Source organism: Garra rufa, chromosome 12 (assembly GCF_049309525.1).
Source record: "Garra rufa chromosome 12, GarRuf1.0, whole genome shotgun sequence".
Taxonomy (NCBI): Eukaryota; Metazoa; Chordata; class Actinopteri; order Cypriniformes; family Cyprinidae; genus Garra; species Garra rufa.
Window position 1 is genome coordinate 28,708,049 of NC_133372.1, and position 15,924 is coordinate 28,723,972.

The 15,924-nt window shown below is 32.2% G+C and overlaps 1 protein-coding gene across 1 annotated transcript in view; it reads right to left on the bottom strand.

The window, feature by feature from the left end:
* The window catches only part of mast2 (microtubule associated serine/threonine kinase 2), a 177,144-nt gene that overhangs the window by 72,668 nt on the left and 88,552 nt on the right, over nucleotides 1-15,924 (bottom strand). Inside the window, exon 4 of the mRNA XM_073852553.1 lies at nucleotides 4,113-4,144. Coding sequence (XP_073708654.1) covers nucleotides 4,113-4,144 — 32 coding nt within the window. The remainder of the gene's footprint in view (nucleotides 1-4,112; nucleotides 4,145-15,924) is intronic.

The following is a 15,924-nucleotide window of genomic DNA, read 5'->3' on the forward strand; positions in this document are numbered from 1 at the left end:
ATACGATTTCAGTCATGTGGAAAACACAAATGCAATCATGGATTCCAGTCATAAAAATGGAATTTACTGTAAAATGTGGAATATCACAGAATTTGCCAAATTTCGGATGAATAAATCAAAACTAGGTCAGTACACTTGAGTCAAAACGAGTGTCTGCGAATATTAAGTCGCAAAAATACTATTTAAATATGAATCCTGCACGTTCTGAGTGTCTCTGTGTGAATGAATGGCGCAGAATTGATGCAGAATGAAGTTTGATGAACTAATGATAGTCACTTCTATCATCATATCATATACAAACAGAAACTTAAAGGTCTTCACAGCAATCCGTCAAAATAAAATTGATTCAACTTGAAGAAACTGTGACAGAAACATATTAATGTAATGACAGTACTACTACTACTAATAACAAATTATTCAAATTGTCAACTGTCAAATGATTAATTGCAATGAATCGCATGCAAAATAAAAGTGTGTGAACAACAGACTATAAACAACTAAATATATGCCAATATTTCCTGTAATATAAGTAAAGTAGCCAATTTTGTTTAAATAATGGATTGCAGAAATGAGTACACCATATATGTAATTCAGCAAATGTATAATATTCTAGTACTTAATATTAGGGATGGGCATTTTAAGCAAAAATACTATTCGATAATCGCAGGGTATTATTCGATTATTATTCGAAAATCGCACCCCTCCCGCGCATACACGCCCATACCACCAATAAACAGAGAGAGGACACGAGACCATTCACGCTTTCAATATGTATGATAACAAACTGTTTAATTCATTCGAGAATCCGTCTTAACAAATCTATCTTAACATAAGCCATTTAATGGTTGTTATGCATGATTGCTGAAATATTAATATAATAAACATAAACGAATTATGGCACTTATTAACGCATTCAGCTGCTCATTAGGCTAGATATAAGACATTTCTATTTTAAAAATGAGCATGAACATTCATAGCATTAAAAAAACATTTGATTAGTTAATCCATGAATATTAGACTTTAAACATTGCGCGCTAAAACATATTGTGAACACCCTGAATAACAGTACTTATTTGAATATTCATTTTAATATAATAATAACCTATATAGTGTTTTTATTTAAAAAAAATGAGCTTGTCCACATGATCGGGATAAAGACGGGAGCGCAATATGTTCACAATATGTTTCCATCCAAAAATGCGAATTTATGCGCAAAACTGGAACATGGCAATTGCGCGTAAAGCATCATTTCTACACAACGAGACAGAGAGAAGAAAATCGTCACTTCCTGATAAACTAAATGGCACTTAGAAAACTAGGAAAAACAACTGAAAACAATAATTTTCATACAGTTAATAAATTGCTTGCCCCTCAGGGCGAGCAGTAGGGATGTGACTGTGAGGAAATTTTCCCACCGTGTCCATACTTAAGTGAAGACCTGGTTATTTCAGGAGCCTTGTCACAAGTCGATTGTTTTTGAATGTCAGTGCCACTTCTGCTATATTTTCACACTTAAAACAATAATTTGGTATTCCTCTTGTACCACTGTCCTCTTTTCTGCTAAGAAATAAGTCACCTGGCAGTTCTCTCCCAAGTGGTTTAATTGTTGACAGCATTAAGTCTGTGTATGATTCAGTAGGCTATAAAACGCCTTTAACTTTCAGGAAATTACTTGTATTTAAAAGTTTTGGTTCAGTATACTTACCGGTTGATCAAAAATAGCTTTAAACCTACACTTTTGTTTTCTTTAGTAACTTTCAGGAGGGTGTACTCATTTTTGCAACATAACATTTTATCACTTTGACAGGAAAATCTTAATTTGCTAAATAATTTTGACTTTGGTAATTGATCAAGCAGGCCTGTTGGAACATTATATCTCCAAGGAATCCTAATGTCTTTCAAGTGAAGAGTAATTGCTCAATTTGCTAAGCTTTATGCAGTGCACTGTATATATGCTTTAAATATATACGTGTGTGTGTGTGTGTGTGTGTGTGTGTGTGTGTGTGTGTGTGTGTGTGTGTGTGTGTGTGTGTGTGTATGTATGTATGTATGTATGTATGTATATATATATATATATATATATATATATATATATATATATATATATATATATATATATACACAAACTTTTATTTTGCATGCTATTAATCACAATTAATCAGCCCCAAATAATATTTTTTTTAAGGAATATTTAATTTAAAAAAATGATTTACTGGAATTTATTCACCAGAAAAATGTAAATACACAGTATTTCTGTGGAAAATGTATAATAATAAAAAATATTTTTGAATAAAATTAAATCGAGATGCTTTTGATTACTAAAATGTAATTAAACTATTAAACTGGAGATCAGAAAATAAAAAACAGAATAAACAAAAGGGAAAATAAAACCGAAAAATAAAATAAAATTTCATAGGGCCTTACAAATGTAATTTTTGTTAAACTTTTATTAAATTGCTGTTAAAATGTGTAAGTTTCATGATTTAAATTCATTAGACATGCTTTTTGGTAAATGTTTATTCATTTAACCATTAAACAAAGACTACAAAAAATAAAAATAAAACAGAATCCAATAAAATGAAAATGGAAAAAAAAAATGAATTTGGGAAAAAAAAAAATGAAACAGATTTTATAGGGCCCTACTAAAGATTCAAGTGGAGATCAGAAAATAATTGAAAACACAGAATTTGGTTAAAAAAATGCATTTGAGGGGGGAAAAAAATAAAACATTTCATAGGGCCTTACAAATGTAATTTTTGTTAAACTTTTATTAAATTGCTGTTAAAATGTGTAAGTTTCATCATTTAAATTTATTAGGCAGGCTTTTGATTATTATTTATTAACCTTTAAACAGAGTCTACAAAAAATAAAACAAAAAAAATGGAATCCAATAAAATGAAAATGAAAAAAAAAAACTGAATTTGGGGGAAAAAAATTAAACAGATTTCATAGGGCCCTACTAAAGACTAAGTGGAGATCAGAAAATAATGGAAAACACAGAATTTGGTTAAAAAAAATTAATTTGAGGGAAAAAAATAAATAAAACATTTCATAGGGCCTTACAAATGTAATTTTTGTTAAACTTTTATTAAATTGCTGTTAAAATGTGTAAGTTTCATCATTTAAATTCATTAGGCATGCTTTTGATTAATATTTATTAACCTTTAAACAGAGTCTACAAAAAATAAAACACACACAAAAAAACGGAATTATACGGAAAAAAAACGGAATTTGGGGAAAAAAAATAAAACCGATTTCATAGAGCCCTACTAAAAGTTAATTGAATTCACTCTAGATCATCAATAATGATAAGCAGCGTTGTGTTGAACCATACATAATACAACTTTTTTATTTATTTAATTTACTTAATATTTAACAATCAGTTGCTGATATGCGAGTTTGAACATCACAAGCAAAACAAAGTAGGTATCTGCAACATGAAAAATGGATCTTTCTCACATTTCCACATCATAGTTGGGTAAAATCGGAGAGCAGTGAATGGGCGAGTACCACAAATATATATTTTTTGCATTCCCATTTGCTGAAATATCAGAAGAAAAACTGCACAATTTTAATCAAAGCAATCGGTCAGAATTAGGCATTAGAACCACCCTTGCATTAGCGTTACCTAGTTTTTTGGTAACTTCATGAAAAGATGATAGAATACAAAGTAGTCTTATAAACGTACATACATTTTTAAAAAAAACCAAATATGAAAACCTTTCAAGGATTTCTGATAAGGATAACAGTTGAAAAGTGTCATAACAGTCTTGTGAAAAGGGTCCATACAACTAAATTATTCAGTCCTTTATTTAATTCCGTTATTACTGTACTTACTTTTCTAGTGTGCACATGCACAACAATAAAGAATTTCACAGTTCTGTATTTTTCTTTACCGTACTTTAAGTATTATAAAACAGATTTATATAACACACACAGTATGTCTAAAAATGTAATTAAAATAGATAACCAGAACAGCTCTTTGCTGAATGGGCATAGAATTCTCTTTACGACATTTTTAATACAATTTCCCAAGGTCTGATTATTCAAAATAGACCACAGATTTCTCTATCCTCTAAAAAAAAAAAAGAAGAAGAAATGTGAGCACTTACAAACTGCCTCTTCTGGGAAGACTCAGCTCCTTCTGAAATGAGAAAAAGAAGAATACAGAAGATTAGCTGTAAGTCAAATTCTAAGACATATGCGTCAATTATAACAGCTTGTAGTCTTTAATGGAAACCTAAATTTGATGCAGACACTAAACCATCCACCAGGTGGCACAATTCAACCACCACAATTCAACTCAGGTCACAATGAATGAGACATTTATATACAGTAGTTTAACTTTAGTGAAATCTTAACACCAGACCTTTCGATAGTATGCAGTGTTATATTTAAAATATGATTCAATTGATGATTAAGCGAAATAGTGGCTTGTATTAAGCATCACATTACACTACACTAAAGTCAAAAAAGCACCAGTAGATGGCAAAAGTGAGCCATTATTACACACAGCTAGATTCACCTTGCAGTGCATGCCTACTGTTAGCTGGACTGAGAAAAGACAACTGATATCAGGTCCAGAGGACCCACGGGACAGAAAGGACAGACAGAATAAGGCCATTCCATCTGTTGTCAAAGTCAATCTCCTCTCTAGTGTAAATATCCAATGCAGACTTAAAAATAAAATAAACGATAGATGATAAAATAAACGATAAAAAGACTATGCCTAAATAATAATAAAATAGTGCTGTTATAATGACTATACTGAGGCCAATCAAATATTAAGTCTCTTTTATGGAACACTAATAAAATCTCATTTGATATGTGCAGAGTTAAATCTTTCTATCAAAACAAAATCTGAACAGCGTATTAGTGTTCTTTTAGATAAGTCATTTCATTCAATTATGGGATGTGTGTTTACAGGGCCCAACATCCATTAACAGTGTGGGTGTACGGCCAGAGGCCACGTGCCGTACTGATCCTTACGGATTCAGCTCATCCAGTTACACAAAGCAAGAGTTTAGTAGTGAGCACATTTTGTTGACACACAGTTTTCTTTTATCTGGCTTAGCTGTCACTTTCAAACAGCGCAGTATTGAATTCAGAAGAGTACTGTAACTGTGAAATAGAAAAACAATCAGTTGCAAGTGCAACTAAATTTAGCATGTCATCACAGCAGCAACTTGGAAGTGATTTCCATGTTGCTAATCACCATCCAGAAAAAAAAAATTCGATGAATAAAACATAGAGGTGGGGATATACCGGTCGAAATAATGAACTAATAGAAACTGGCAGAGCTTTTCAAGTGCAAAGTACGAAGAATATAATATAAAGACAAACACACACCTACAGTATACATTAAAAAAATATTAACATGTATTTACATGTATATATTTATATAATTTATATTATAGAAAAATACATTTAATATATAAACATTAAAAAATATTTAAAAAAAAATTTTTCTTAAATATATGCATGAATGTGTATGTATATATATATATATATATATATATATATATATATATATATATATATATATATATATATATATATATATACACTTTTACTTTTGGATGAGATTAATTGCAATTAATCATTGCCCAGCACTCATTATCTAAATATGTGACCCTGGACCACAAAACCAGTCTTAAGTCGCTGGGGTATATTTGTAGCAATAGCCAAAAATACATTGCATGGGTCAAAATTTTGGATTTTTCTTTTATGCCAAAAATCATTAGGAAATTAGGTAAAGATCATGTTCCATGGAGATTTTTTGTAAAATTCCTACTATAAATATATCAAAATGTAATTTTTGATTAGTAATATGCATTGTTAAGAACCTAATTTGGACAACTTTAAAAGTGATTTTCTCAGTATTTTGATTTTTTTTGCACCCTCAGATTCCTCATTTTCAAATAGATGTATCTCGACCAAATATTGTCCTATACTAACAAACCATACATCAATAGAAAGCTTATTTATTGAGTATTCATATGATGTATACATCTCAGTTTTGTCAAATTTAACCTTATGACTGGTTTTGTGGTCCAGGGTCACATATTATCTAAATTCAACTTTTTTCTAGACTCTACTTTTAAGAATTAAATTACATTCTATTAATAAAAAAGCATGTTGATTAATTAAAATCCTGAAACTCAATTTATTAGCAGTTTATTAAACGCTTAACAAAAAAGACATTTTAAGGCCTTGAAATACTTTTTTTTTTTTTTTTTACTCAAATTCAGATATATTTTTACCAAATGTAGTTTTTTACAACAATTTTCTGGATTCCGTTTTAATAGTTTCATTAAAATGAACAAATCAAAAGCATCTCTAATTAACTGATTTTATTACAAATATATATTATTATTTTATTTATTTATTTTCACCAACAAATTCTGTGTTGTTTATTTACATTTTTCTCATCAATAAACTCTGGTAAATATTCTTCTGCTAAATATTCCTTTAAAAAATTATGTTTTAATAATGGGTAAAAAAATGAACCATCCGTTTATTTTTTAATAACCCCTTGTTGATAGAGTCTAAACATCAGAAAAATATCAGTCTTTTTTAGCTTTTGATATCATATGAAAGCTGGGTTCTTTCCAAACCTGTTTTTATTTTGTCCACAGCTTAAACGTAACCTAAGTTATGGCTATCTTTAGTTGGCTGATAGCTATGATTGTTAAGATTGTAATTGTGAGAAAAACGGGTTTAAAATGAGAATGCTTTTACTTTCAATTCACAGGTTTAACCTGAGCAGTCTGTCAAGTCGGAGCTATACTGCATCATTGCACAAACAGACTAACATCTGTTTGCTGTTGTTTATCATTTTTCTGCACTAAACAAGTGAATTTTGCCAAGATATTTTCAGAGATGACAGTCAAGATAAATAATAATTTGATGAAAAAAAAGGCATTTAACCTATTTTTCAAATTTCCTGAAAATGTCCCAGTGCAACATCCGACAGGATTTCCCAGATCGCAAAAATACACTGTATTGGTCAAAATGATAGATTTTTCCAAAAATCATTAGGATATTAAGTAAATATCATGTTCCATAAAGATATTCAGCAAATTTCATACCATAAATATATCAAAACTTAATTTTTTATTAGTAATATGCATTGCTGAGAACTTCATTTATACAACTTTAAAAGGTGATTTTCTCAATATTTGCTTTTTTTTGCACCCTCAGATTCCAGATTTTCAAATTTATCGATTTTTCTTTTATGCCAAAAATTAGGATATTAAAGATCAATTTTCATGAAGATATTTAGCAAATTTCATACCATAAATATATCAAAACTTAATTTTTTATTAGTAATGCATTGCTAAGAACTTCATTTAGACAACTTTAAAGGCAATTTTGTCAATATTTAGATTTTTTTGCATCCTCACATTCCAGATTTTCCAAATTATCGATTTTTCTTTTATGTCTAAAATCATTAGAATAAGAACTTCATTTAGACAACTTTAAAGGCGATTTTCTCAATATTTGATTTTTTTGCACCCTCAGATTCCAGATTTTCAAATTTATCGATTTTCCTTTTATGCCAAAAATCATTAGAATATTAAGTAAAGATCATGTTCCATGAAGATATTTTGCAAATTTCATACTGTAAATATCAAAACTTAATTTTTGATTAGCAATATGCATTGCTAAGAACTTCATTTAGGCAACTTTAAAGGCGATTGTGTCAACATTCAGATTTTTTTGCATCCTTAGATTCCAGATTTTTCAAAATTATCGATTTCTTTTTTTTATACCAAAAATCATTAGAATATTAAGTAAAGATCATGTTCCATGAAGATACTTTGTAAATTTCATACCGTAAATATATCAAAATTTTATTTTTGATTAGTAATATGCATTACTAAGAACTTTATTTAGACAACTTTAAAGACGATTTTGTCAATATGTAGACTTTTTTGCACCATCAGATTCCAGATTTTTAAAATTATCGTTTTTTCTTTTTTTACGCCAAAAATCATTAGAATATTAAGTAAAGATCATGTTCCATGAAAATATTTTGCAAATTTCATACCATATATATATATCAAAACTTTATTTTTTTTATTAGTAATATGCATTGCTACTTCATTTAGACAACTTTAAAGGCGATTTTGTCAATATTTAGATTTTTTTGCACCCTCAGATTCTCTCAAATAGTTGCATCTCGGCCAAATATTGTCATATCATAACAAACCATTCATCAATAAAAAATAAAAAAATTTCAATACAAAACCTATTATTCAGCTTTCATATGGTGTAATCTCAATTTTTTTTTTGTGGTCCAGGGTCACATATTATCTTCTCAAATGTTATAACTATGCTTTTAACTGTGGACTGTTACAGACAAGTTTGCTCAGAGACTGAGAATGATTTTTATTTCAGTCCAGTCTCTGACTGAGTATAACTCATTTCAAGAGCACTAAAAAAAAAAAAAAAACTTCAGCCTCCCTCTGAAATCAGCTTTTATTACTGAAGTGATACTGGACAAAAGTGGAGAAAGAACATATTGGACAACAGAACAAATTCAATAGTGTACTGAACAGGAACAGCATGTTAAATTATGAGAGGAAAGAAATTGAGCGAGTGATAGTAGCTGGATTCAGAGCGTGTCTGTGAGACATCTGTCTCCCCACATCGGTGGAAGACTAAGCCAGGGAACCTTCACATCCTCCTGACCCATCTGCAGAATATTAACACAGCAACTTCTCAAAGTGCAGCTTTAGCAAAACACAAGCCTACTTTTTAATTAGCAACTCCACCAATACCCGTCTGATGTGCCTGGAGGCTTCATATGTGGCAGCTTTTCCTGCTTTTCATGTCATCTTGAGATCACTTTCCCCTGTGCTGTCAGAAAAAGTGCATTTCTCCCTCTCTCTTGACCTCTGCAGCCCTCTCCTCTCTCTCTCCATAACAAGCCTGAAGTGCTCATCAGCACATTCCCAATGCTCTGACTGAACTCAGGTATGGAGACATCAGCCTTCAAGCGCTGTAGATGGACTAAATCTTGTTAGCTTGTGTAAGATGAAGTGAGTATCTACACTCGTTGCCAAATCTGATTAGTTGTGGAGCAAAGCAGTGCTGCCTGATATCTGGATGGTATGTATGTGTGATAGTGTTCAGGGGAACTGAACCCAGCTGCGTTATGAGTGACAGGACGGAGAGCGTGCCATAGAAATGTTCATGCCTATTATCAACAGCTCTGCACTGAAGACAGAATAAAAATAAGGCAAAGTCAGACTGAGGATGTTTTAAAATATGAACCCAGTACTTTTGGGACAGTACTTCAGAGCACAGGCTAAGTTTTGTTTGTCTCTACACTAGCGAGCAATGCACTCTATCAAGTTGTGCAACACAACGACATGAATTTTGATTATTATCACTGAAGCTGTCCTTAGATGCCTTTAGCTGTAGAATACTCTGCACTCAAAAAAATGATTCTACCACACTGTACAGTTAATTTAAAAAAATCTTTTTCATTTAACACCATTGTGTTAGGTTTCGCATTTAAACAATTGCATTGTGTTAAACTGATTTGAAACAGTTTCATTTTGGTTCAACTCAATATTTTCATTTTGAAAGAACGTATTTCAATTAAGTAGAGTTGAGAGTACATAAATTATTTTACTTGTGTAACTAGGAAGTGGATTTCCCCTTCCCATCATGCTTTGCACACGGCTGGATAAGGAGAGTAAATGTTGAAATAAAATTTTATTTTATGCATTTTTTTAATAAAATGATCAAATTGGGAGACTTGTTAATGTTTAATGTTCTTTTATGTTTGTATTTAAAACAGTTTCTGGTATGGTAGTGTTTTTGGGGGTTACCATTGTGGTGAATGCATAGAGCATGTGCTTGGGTTGAGGACCTGATAACATAAGTTAAAGTTGTTTTAATAATAAAATAAACAACTACTTTGGGCATGCCATGGATGTAACAAAGCCATCTTATGGCTAATGCCTAATAAGTTGGTTAATGCCTAAAGTTAAGTAAATCCAATATATCATTTCTTGAGTGTAGAATAATTTCTGCCTAGTTATTTGTTTTCCAGTTAAATGTTTTAGATTGAGTTCAACAAGCATAAAATAATTACTTCAAAAACGTATCAATTTCATTGAAACTATATTTGATCAAATTGAGTTGGCCCAACTCAATTACATTTTATTGCATGAATTTGTTTTTTATGAGTTGGGGTCACACATATTTATTGGATGGAAATCCTGCCCTCAATTAAATTGAGTTCATCCAATGACTTATTTTTTTGAGTGTGTTCATATTTCTGTATTTTTTACTCTAGAAACTTTTCCTTATTGATCTCTAATAACATCAATTTTAAATTTTGTATTATTTTATTGTAAGATTGCTATACATACATTTTATGTATATGAATTACACTACCAGCCAAAAGTTTTTGATTGAAAATGATTTTTAATTTGGTCTCTTCTGCTCACCAAGCCTGCATTTGGTTTGATCCAAAATAAAGAAAAAAAAAAAGTAAAATTTTGGAATGTTTTTACTACTTAAAATAACTGTTTTCTATTTGAATATAGTTTTTAAAATGTAATTTATTCCTGTGATTAAAGCTAAATTTTTAGCATGTCTTAGATGTCACATGATCCTTTAGAAATCATTCTAATATGCTGATTTGCTGTTCCAGAAACATTTTTTATTATTATTATTATTATCAGTATTTAAAACATTTGAGTATATATTTTTTTCAGGATTATTTGTTAAATAGAAAGATCCAAAGATCAGAATTTATCTGAAATAAAAAGCTGTTTTTTTTTTAATAGAAATGATATAAATGAACACTTTTATTTAGCAAGGATGCTTTAAATTGATCAAAAGTGATGATTGACATTTATAATGTTACAAAAGATTTCCATTTCAGATAAATGCTGTTCTTTTGTACTCTCTATTCATCAAAGAAACCTGAAAAAAAAAACAGATTTTTTTTGTTTTGTTTTTAACAGCGAAGTAGAATTTTTTTGAATAACCGCAAACTTTTATATCAAAGACCATTTGTGATTCCTTTAAAATGGTCATCAAAAAGAGCTGGATAAATAAAGTTTTCCAAATGACTAAGTTACAATTTTTATCACCTGGTGTCTATGATTACCAATTCAGATTGGACTAACATGTCTGTGTTAATTACAGACATGGGAGTTGGAGACTTCTAGATAAGGGTATTACAGAATGTGGTTGTGCGCTAGGGCTGTTCAATTAATCGAAATTTGGTTTCGATTTCTCCTTCAAAGATCATGAAAATGCAGTAATCGAAATGAGACGATTATTGCGCCCCATTCCGCCTGTGCGCTTTCGCTCCTCCACAAAAGCCTGATTTCACATGCAAATCAGCTAAATCATGTAATGTGACTTTCATAAAACGGGACGTGCTTGATTTATTAATGTTTCTTCGATGTTGTGTTTTTAATAGCGCATAAGAAAACTTGCGCTGTTCTGTGAATGCGCTCAGAGACGGAGCAGAACACGGACATTTAAAGGTATCTTTTAGCTCAGGGTGCGCCTAAACGCTCCAATACACGCAACAACATTTCAAAATGAGGCGCTTGGTGAATATTCATGTAAACTGACAAGAGTTCTGTCTTAAATGACCATAAACAGTTGAGAATGAAAATATGTGTGCAACAGTATATTGGACCCGTGTGGTACAGCGTCCTTCTGCCGTCTCTGTGCCTAATATGAATAAACATAAAAATACAAAGAGAAAAATCACTCACTGCTCTTGAATGAAGGACGTTTGTAGTTTTAATAAGAAACAAAACATGTTTAACTTTTACTGTGAAGACCCTGTTTTATTTACATTCAAATAATTACATAAAATTTCTGTAGTATTTTTAGACTACTTTAGATTTGCATACAAATATTCAGTATTTTTTTAAAGCAATTTTTTTCTCCCTGTATTGCTGCCTTTAAATTAATCACTATATAGAGTTTTGGACCCTGTCATAATCGTTTAAATAATCGTGATTACAATATTGACCAAAATAATCGTGATTATGATTTTTGCCAAAATCGAGCAGCCCTATTGTGTGCACAGGATGCTTAAATGCAATATTTATTTATATCATTTTAACTCCACATCAGATTACAGAAGAGCCGCATATAAATAACTATCTTACCCGATGCTGATGTTAAATCGGCTAGTCTCAGAAGTTTCCATGACTTGGCTTTACTTGTTAATTTTACAGTTTTACAGGGTTTTTTTTTTTTTGTCAGATAACATCCATACTGAAAGATTCAGCATATGGTAGATTGGTGCAAGAAACAGTAGCTTAGGTAAAATTCTGATGGGATTTCTCAGAGGACCATAATTTCTCAAACATCCTCCAGAAAAACTAGTTCAATCTAAACATGGCTTAATTAAGCTTAAAGATAAGGAAAGAAAAGTAACTGATTCCATACATAAACTGAACTAAACTAAACAACAAATAAAAAAAAATACATAAAATAAAATAAAATAAAATGTGGCAGTGTTCATCTTGGTGAACACTTTTTTTCTACAGTGAAGTGGACTTTTTCTTACTAAGACACTGAAATTTAAAGGGACAGTTCACCCAAAAATAAAAATTCTGTCATTATTACTCATCCTCATGTCGTTCCAAAAAGTGCAAGACATCAATGTTCAACATTGAAACACAAATTAAGATACTTTTGATAAAATCCAAGAGCTTTCTGACCCTGCATAGACAGCAATGCAACGGACACGTTTAAGGTCAAGAAAGGTAGTAAGGACATCATTAAAATAGTCCATATGACATCAGTGATTCAACCGTAATGTTATAAAGCTACATCGTTATTCTTGTTTTCCTTGTGCGCAAAGAGAATTCTCTTAGCTTCATAAAATAACAGTTGAACCACTGATGTCACACGGACTATTTTAACAACGTCCTTACTAATTTTCTGGAGCTTGAAAGAATAGTGTCAGTTGCATTGCTGCCTATGCAAGGTCAGGCAGCTCTAGGATTTCCTCAAAAATATCTTAATTTGTGTTGCGAAGATGAACAAAAGTCTTACGGGTTTGGAACGACATGACGGTGAATAAATAATGACAGAATTTTAATTTTTGGGCAAACTAACCTTCATGTGCATTAATTTACTGACGATACAATATCACATGACAAGTGGGATAATGTACATATAGACCTTTGTCACAGCAAGACAAGCCGACCAAATTTTGCCCTGGAACTATGACTAAGACAGAGTAACTACACTGTATCTTCTACTTTTCCCTCTACACTTTAGTAGGGTTGGGAATCGAAAATCGATTCCGATTCTGGAATCGGATACTTAAGATAAAGAATCGGATACTTGTTATAATATAAAAATTGATTCCTCGTTTCGATTCCTGGTTGCATTTTTTCCATCTAGTGATCTGCCAGGACCTTCCGCGCGTGCAATCTGCCAGGACTTTACGTGGTAATGTAAACATCAGTTGAAAAGATGGATCACGGTAAGCGTTTAAAAGTGTGTCTACGCTTTGTAAAAACCGAAGACAAATCTACCGCTGCACGCAAACTTCATCTTAGAGATCTGCAAGGGACGGATTTTAGTCCTGCGCCCGCCCACTCCAGAAGGAATATATGTTATTTCGTCCCGCAAAAGCCCACATAAAAGTTACTTATACCCCCGCGGGAAGACAGGTATCTACTTTATCTCTTGGCTGCATGAAACAAACCCTCCCGGTAATGTAAAGGCAAAGATGACCAGAGTAATAGTAACGAACTCGCGCATACCTAATGTATTCATTCTTGTATATCGGAGTCGTACATTAGGCACGCATAAGTCCGCTGTTGATTCACAAACTATTCATGCTTTCGGTGCTCTGATCCATAGTATTTTTGCGTGAAATTTCAAAATATTTGCATAGCTTTCAAAATGAATGTCCTGTGAGTTTTTTTATAATGAATGCTCACCCATAGAGGTGGATCTTGTAAGGGTCAGTGGTGTTTAAGCACATATGAGCACCAGCATAAACAGATTTACAATGTATTTACTGTATTTTTCATTTATATGTTTATTTTATAATAAATACAAACAGTAGATATTCAGTCACTTAAGAAAGAGTACTCTGAAGTTGTGAAGAATGTCTGAATTAAATAATTTAGGTGCTTTAAATCTGTATATGTATATTCATGTTAAAAAGTTAGAGCAGAGGATTTTCTTTTAAATTCAAAAGTACAGCTTTAATTTAAAGTTTGTTTGATTTTTTTTTTATAACATGCAGGAGAAAAATAAAAAGGCAAAACTAATGTTTAGGTTAATAAAAAAGGTTAAAAAATAAACACCTTTAGAGGAAATGTCAGGCATAGGGGGGCCTTGCAAAACTGACCCGAGAAGAAGGGGGCCCTGATATAAAAAAGGTTGAGAACCCCTGTAATAAAATAATATGTTGCAAGCTAGCACTGAAAATAAACATGTTTAATATATTAATGTTTGACTTTTGTGTTTGTTTGTTGTTGTTTTTTTACTAAATTGGAATCGAAAAGAATCGGATTCGGTAAGTGGAATTGGAATCGAAAAGAATCGGATTCGGTAAGTGGAATCGGAATCGAAATCGAAATCGATAAAAATTCAAACGATACCCACCCCTACACTTTAGGGAAAAGTAGATTATGTGTTTCAGTCTCATACAAGTATTTCATATTGAAAAAAGCAATCTGAAGCGAATGAACTCTGTTCTGGCAGGCTGATTACATTAAGGCATATGGAGGGTGGGGTCTGAGGGAGAGCAGGGAGCAGTTGCACCGAGCCACAACGGCATCCTGGCCAAGGCTCTGTCATTGCCATGGGCTAAAAGGCTAGGCAATGAAATTAGCCAGAGTGACAGTTTGGAGCAGGCCCCCTGCTCTCCCACAAAAGCAATCTCACCAATGGAGCCCATTAATATTTCTTAAGTTCGTCCAGCAAGACAGGAAGCCGTAGTGCAGGGAAATGTAATCAGGGAGATGGGCCGAAAGCAGCATCACGCTGCTCAAATGGACTCCTGCAGACGGTTAAAGCCATCAGGAGCTGCAGCAAGATAAGCAGCTCTGTGTTTACACTGTCATAAGAGCTTACCGAAGGTGATGGATATTTTAGATTTGAGGGTGTTTAACAGTATGTCGCATCAAGATGCTGTGCAGTTTCACTGTGACCTTGGGTAGAGTGGAATCTAACGAGACCGGGTTATCCTGAGCAACAGTTTTATGTTTGACTGACAGCTCTAAATCTCTCTCCGATTAGTGCTGACTTGTGGTGTCATGCCCTCCAGGATAGATTTCAAGCTAGCAGAGCTAATTACAAAAGCCTCAGAGCTCTTGAGGCTAAGCAGCCATACATTAAGACAAAACACACACTGAACATTCATTTAGCGTCATTATGATTCATTACAGGCAGAGTCAGTCTCTACTCACATCAACCTGACCTAGCAGGAGCACAGTGCTCAATAATAATGCAGCAGCAGAGCTGGAGAACTGAAACAAACCAGAGCTGCTGTGACTGCAGGTCAAAATGCAAATTGGTCCTTGTGGCTCCAAAGACCAGCCACGAACAACATCAGCCTCTCCTCACATCTCTGTGGATACACTTCATACATATATTAATATACAATTGTTTTGAAAAAGTCCAAGAAGTGCAGAAACTCTTTAATAATTTAATAAAAACACCCTCTCATTTTTTTTGAATAATTACATAGAAACAAGAGCCAAAAAATAAGCAAATGTGTGTATAAAAAAAATACACATTTTTAAAATGTATGTGTGTGTGAAAAAAAATAAATCTATCATTTAAAAGTCTAGGGTTGTTGAGATTTATTCATTTATTTATTTTTAATCTATCTTATGCTCACCAAGGCTGCCTCTGTTTAATTCATATTATAGTAAGAACAGACATTTTGTGAAATAT